At 61.5% G+C, this 6,000-nt stretch overlaps 2 protein-coding genes across 2 annotated transcripts; one reads left to right on the top strand and one right to left on the bottom strand.

Moving 5' to 3' along the window:
• Nucleotides 1–1,344: 1,344 nt before the first annotated feature.
• On the bottom strand, nt 1,345–2,325 carry OXLD1 (oxidoreductase like domain containing 1). Its single transcript, XM_007959810.1, has 2 exons — nt 2,266–2,325; nt 1,345–1,770 (listed from the first exon to the last, which is right to left on the bottom strand). Exons 1-2 carry the CDS (start codon nt 2,323–2,325, stop codon nt 1,345–1,347), a joined length of 486 nt encoding a protein of 161 aa, XP_007958001.1.
• Nucleotides 2,326–2,500: 175 nt separating this feature from the next.
• On the top strand, nt 2,501–5,795 carry CCDC137 (coiled-coil domain containing 137). Its single transcript, XM_007959811.1, has 6 exons — nt 2,501–2,637; nt 3,017–3,150; nt 3,571–3,793; nt 5,006–5,088; nt 5,322–5,401; nt 5,586–5,795. The coding sequence occupies exons 1-6, from the start codon at nt 2,501–2,503 to the stop codon at nt 5,793–5,795; spliced, it is 867 nt and encodes a 288-aa protein (XP_007958002.1).
• The last annotated feature ends 205 nt before the right edge of the window (nt 5,796–6,000 follow it).

A 6,000-nucleotide genomic window follows, 5' to 3' on the forward strand; every position in this document is an offset into this window, starting at 1 on the left:
TCACACAGAAACACAGTGCTTTTCTCCTACGTCAGAAGCAGGGCAAGGATGTCTTCTCTCAGTCCGTCCAGTCATCGTTGTACTGGAGGTTCTGACCAATGCAGTCCAAGAAGAAGAAGGTTAACCAGATGGAAAGGAAGAAGCAAACTATTTCAGGAAGACGTACAGAAAGCTACCAGGACTAAAGCGTGTAGCAGAGCTGCAAGATGGATCAATATGCAACGGTCAACCCACCTCTGTATATTAGATATGAGCACCTGAAAACACATTTAAAAAGTAGGACTTCAATTAGCATCATAAACTAGGCAATGCTTAGGAACAAAACTGACAAGATATGCAAGCACTGTGCATTGGATATTACAAGCCACTGTTAAGAGGAACTAAGGGGAAACCTTCATAATTGCAGACATGCACCCTGCGGGGGGGGGGGGGATGGATTCGGTGGTGGTGTCAGTTCTTCCCAAATTGATGTACAGATCCATTGTTCCACAGAGTAGCTGGTGGGCTCGAACTGCTGACCTTTTGGTTAGCAGCCAAAGGCCTTAAACCACTGTGCCACAAGAGCGCCTCTGCTGTTTGTAAACCTAACATGCAAGGGCCCTGAATGGGCAGAACAACTTTGAAATGGAAGGGAAGTTAGAGGGATTTCAAACTTGCCTTAAAATCCCATGGACGAAGTCAGTGTGGAACTGGTATAGACACAACTAGATCAGCGGAACGGGAGTGTGGACGAAGAACCACACATACAGCATGAATTGATTTTCAAGAAAGATGGAAGGAACTTCATGGAGAACGGATTGCCCGTCACCAAAGGGTGCAGGTATAACTGGGTTTTCACGGGCAGCCTGCAAGGCGGGCCTCCGCTGGCTGGGTGGGAGTGCCCATCACCAAGCGCAGTGCCAGGCCCCTGCACACGGACCTGGCAGGCGGGGGCGTATGCAAAGACCCCAGCAGGGCCTCGTGCCCGCCCAGGCGCTGCCAAAAGCCACGGCTGTCCTGGGGCCGGATGTGACCGGAGCTCACCAAGCGGCTGCGGGTGGCTGTCGCTTGACTACAAGGGAAGTGGGGCTTTTCTGTCCCATCGGTAACTGCAGGAGGCCGGTCTGCACGGCTTCCTTTCCCAGCAAACAGGGTCTTAACTTGCCTGGCCTGAGGACGCGCATGACATCACAAAGCCGTCTGTTCAACCCCACAGAGAAGGCTTTTATTCCCACGTAAAGTCAATAAATAATCCTCCTCCCATCCAACCCAACCAACCCCATGTAAGAGGCAGGAACCTCGGTGCCCTGGTGGCCCCGGAGGCGGAGCTGCCAGGCCCTGGTCTCCGCCGCGGGGCTCCGTGGCTCAGCCGCCGCAGCGCAGGCGCAGTTGGATCTCCATCCGGATGAAGGCCTTGAGGTTCTCGTCCTCCACGTGGGTCTCCAGAGCGCTCAGCGCCCGCTGCCCGCCGTCCTGGTAGTGCCGCAGCAGCGCCTCCGCATACGCCACCCACACGCAGTTGGGGCAGCCGCTCATGCAGCAGTTTGTGGGGGGCTGGAGCTCAGGCGGCGTCGGGTACTGGGGCTCTGCGGGGCACCCACTGGGCAGGGAGGGATCCCGCTGCACACTGCCATCCGCACCCACCTGGGAGGCCACTTCCTTGTGGTCCTTCCCAAAAGCTCTCCGGCCATCACACCCTCTGACCACGGCAAGGTGCTTGTGAACGTCGCCGCTGCCGCCTCTCGGGAGCCCTTGGCACCAGTCCCCACCACAGGGGAGCAGCTGTACCCCCTAAGGAAGCAGACAGGCACACGGCGCTCAGGAGTCTGGTCAGAGGCCTGGCCTGCCCAGCAATAACCTGTCCAGCCCTCCTGACATGGGCTGGTGGCTCCTTGTCCTCCTGAAGTCCTCTTACTGACCTTGCATGTTGCCTACAGAAGGAGCACTGGCTGCTCAGTGGTTAAGCACTGGGCTGCTAAATGAAAGGTCAGCTGTTCGAAGCCCTAGCCGCTTTGCGGGAGAAAGCTCGTCCAGGGTGACAGCATCGCGAACCCCTGTGGCCGCGCGGTGGGGACCGATACTGCCCCCCCACTTCCAAGACTCCTCTGCGCGGTGCTGCTGTTCCCCCCGGAAGCCAAGCCATGCTCAAGGGGGAGCGGGGCCGGGGGCCATGTAGAGCGGAAGCGGAGCCCTGAGGCCCTGGGCCCGGATAAGCCGTGCCAGAACCCCTGCCTTCTACTGTGTGGCGGCCGCGCCCGGCGCCTCGCGCCCCGCCCCACTACTTGCCGAACTACGGGCTGCAACGACCACCGCCCGGCCACCCCCGGCCACGCTCCGCAGCAGCATCACTCGCAGCTTCGGCACCCCCGTGAGCGGCGGCCGTCCCGGCCAATCGCGATCTGGCAGAGCCCTGCGCTGCTCCAATGAGCTTGGGGCTGAGCGCAGGAAGTGGAAATGGACTCTTGGGCGGGATCACGAAAAAGGGCGGAAGTGGCTTCGCCTGGGACGCTCGGCTTGTGTGATGGCGGGCCTAGACCGCCGAGAGGCCGGGGCCTCCGGGCCGACGGGGTCCGCGGGCCCCAGGCGGCCCAAGCGGCGGCGGCGGCAGCAGGAACTGCAGGGAAAGCAGCAGCCGGCCCCGCGGCAAGGGCAGCGCAGGTGGGTGCCCTCTCCGGGTGTTCCCGCCAACGCGCCCGACCTCCGGACCGCAGTGAGAGTAGCTCCGCTCGTACACCGCGGCCCATTGGCTTAGGTGCCGGTCCTCTGTCTGATCCCGTGGCCGACGCCCAGGGAAGGGTCGTTGGGTGAATGGTGGAGAGTGTCTTCTTCCGGGTGCCCCGTCCTTGTCTTCCGATGCGGTCTGGCGTTGCCTTCCCGATGCTTCCATAGATTGTCTCACCGCGGCTGCCCGGCTCTGGGCGAGGAGCGCGGGAAAGGTACCCGATGCTGTGCCCCGCAGCGTCCGGGGCCAGCCCGGCGTCTTCCCCGCTTTGCAGGCGCCTGTCCTGGGCGGGCCTCACCGCGTTCTCCTCCCCAGCAAAGAAAAGAGAAAAGTGAATTGCAAGCCCCGGAACCAAGACGGACAGGAGATCCCCTTCCGGCTGCGAGAGATCATGAGGGCCCGCCAACAGATGAAAAACCCCGTCAGTAACAAGAGGAAGAAGAGAGACGGTGAGGGGCGGCCAGCGCCGGCGTCGGGGGGCAGATCCACCGAGTTACCCCCGGCAGAGACCCGGTGGTCCGCGGGTGCTGGGTGTGGAGGACCCAGAGTGGTGGCACGCAGCTGGTGTGGCTCCAGGTGCGGCGCCAGGAGCAGCTTGCCGGCCTCCTGGGTCTTGGTCAGGAATGTTGAGCTTTGAACACCTGACAACAGCCGAGACCATTAGACTTTTAAGTGGGTGGTGGTGGTGTGCAGGTTTACACCCAGAGAGGCAGGCGCAGGCTGGGCGGGCGCTGCAAGCAGGAAGTGGCAGCTGCTTAGACCCACCACTGTGACTTGGTCCTGGGAGGGAAGTGGGTGCCGGCAGCCTGCCCTGGTGTGACTGCTCTCTCCTGCCCTCACACTGACTCTGAGTCTCTTTCTGTCTTCAGCCCAGGTGGTCTTCAGAAAGACGCTGGAAAAGGAGGCCAAGGGGCCAGAGTCAGACATTGCTGTCCCCAGGTTCAAGCAGAGGAAGCGGGAGTCGGACAGGGCCTACATCCAGCGCATGGAGCAGGCGGCCCAGCACGTGCTCTTCCTCAGCAGGAACCAGGCCACCCGGCAGCCCGAGGCGCAGGAGGCCCCCAGGAGGGAGAAGTCGGAGCGCAAGAGGGCGTGAGTGGGGTCTTGGTCTTCTTCAGTGGCAGCGACTCGCTGCCGGGGGACCCCCACCTGTGGTTCAGACACTTAAGGCCTGGACTTGGACAGAGGTCCAAGCCGAGCTCAGCCAGCCAGCGTTGTCTCTGCAGGACAGCATCTTACCCTGGGGACTCGGGGGCTGTGAGACTGGGGACTTGCTCTGTTCTACTTGGATGTAAGGAAGCAGCCAAAGGGGCCAAGAGCCAGTCCTCCGGGCTGTGGGGGACCACTTGCTGTGGGGGTGGGGAGAGATGAGGTCCACTCCCTGCCCCAGGGCACCTCACCTGCCTCTGGAGAGTTCGTGCTTGGGATCTGGGTGAGAGCCCTCCCACCTCTGCCCTGCCATCTCTCCCCCCTCACCCTGTTTAGGCTGGGATTGAGCATCTGGTCCCTGAATGGGAGGAAGTTGGACTTTGGTTCGGCTGTGCCACCTGCCTGGGCTCTGTAACCTCTCTGGGCCTGGTGCTGTTCTCTGAAAGGCAGAGGTGACAGAATCTGTCAAGTAGGCTGGTTGCAAGGCTTATGCCTTCCTGGAGAAACTTAGGCTTGTAGGGTGCCTTGCGTCATAGAATACATCACAGGGCACGTTTTGTGATAGGGTGCCTTGCGTCATAGGATACATTGTGTCATGGGATATGCCAAAGGGCACATTACATCATAGGGACGTTATGTCATGGGATATGTCATCAGGCGTATTATATCATAGTACGCATCGTCAGTGACATCCCAAAGCCTGGGGACTTCCCTGTAGATTCCCAAAACCTGAAGGCTACGATGTCACGCAAAGGGTGGCACGTGTGAGGCTTGCAGGCCTGTTGAGAGCAGATGTCTCAACCCTGTGGACATGTGCCGCAGGATCACCACTGTGGGTGCCGTGTGCACTGGAGGGTGTTTGGCAGAAGCCTGGCCTCCACCCCCAGGGAGCAGAAAGCCCTGCAGCTCTGTGTGAGCCAGTGTTGGTACAGCCATTGCTCAGTGAGCCTTAGGGGGCAGGATCACCCCTGGATAGAGACGGCGGAGGGGGCCTGTCAGGGTCAGCTTGTCCCTGATGGTGGCTTAGGGGCCAGTGAGGGCTTGGAGGTAGCCAGCTGGCCTGGGGTTCTGACCACTCATGGGGGATCCCGGCCTCCTCCTTGAGTCCAGCACAGGTGAGTGTGTGAGTCTGAACATGCCGGTCTTCCTGCCCAGGTTCCAGAAGCGGCGGCAGGATAAAGCCCGGCAGAGGAAGGAGGACAAGGTGGCGGACAGGCTGGAACGGGAGCTGCTCCGAGGTAGCTGCCCTCGGTCCCAGGTGGCGGCGCCGGGTGCAGGCCTGCTGCTGCCTGCACTGCTCTCCCGCCGGCACAGCTGCAGTGTGCGTGGGGCGTGGGGGGCGCTCCGTGTACACAGCCCCGGATCAGTGATCAGTCTGCATTCCATGCTCTGGACTGTGGGGGAGGGTCTGGGGGGGCAGGGACGCTCGGGGCCAGGACTGTAGACCTCAGTGGTACTCTCTGTCCCCCAGACACCATCAAGTTTGGGGAGGTCGCCCTGCAGCCTCCAGACTTGGCCGCCAGGCCCAGGAAGAGCCTTGTCAGGGGACAGGTGAGCAGGGCTCTGGGGGTTGGAGGTGGCAGTGTTGCCACAGAGCAGGAAGCCTTGTCAGGGTATCTGTCTGCTGGGGGATCTGGTCTGTGGCCCACAGACGTGAGCGGACACGTTGTCACAGAGCTGAGTGCTGGCCTGATGGTGGCCCTGGCCACTTCATTTCTCCCGCTCTCTCCCACAGCCTGACAGGAAGGCCCTGCTGCTGAAGACGCTTTTGGGGCCTGGCTGTGTGTCCCAGCCTCCGAAGCCCTCGCTGGCCCGGCAGCGGATCGTGGAGGAGGAGCGGGAGCGGGTGGTGCAGGCGTACCGCACGCTCAAGAAGCTAAAGCAGCAGCCGGGGCCGCGGTCAGCCCACCTCCTGCCCTGGAAGAAGCCAGCGGCGGGTCTGTGACAGCAAGACGCGGGGCCGGGGACAGTGGGCAGGAGCAGCCTGGTGTCCCTTGTCCTGACATGCTCACGGAGTTCCCAGGACTGTAGTGCGCAGAGGACTCCTAGAGGCGGCAGGGCTTGGTGTGGCCGGAATGGTACCACGTGGAGGTGCAAGGGCTGACCTCCCCTGTGTACCCGTCTGCCTCTGGCTTCCCACTCAGGTGTCT

Source organism: Orycteropus afer, unplaced genomic scaffold (assembly GCF_000298275.1).
Source record: "Orycteropus afer afer isolate SDZICR_OR568_19922 unplaced genomic scaffold, OryAfe1.0 scaffold00018, whole genome shotgun sequence".
In the NCBI taxonomy this organism is placed as follows: Eukaryota; Metazoa; Chordata; class Mammalia; order Tubulidentata; family Orycteropodidae; genus Orycteropus; species Orycteropus afer.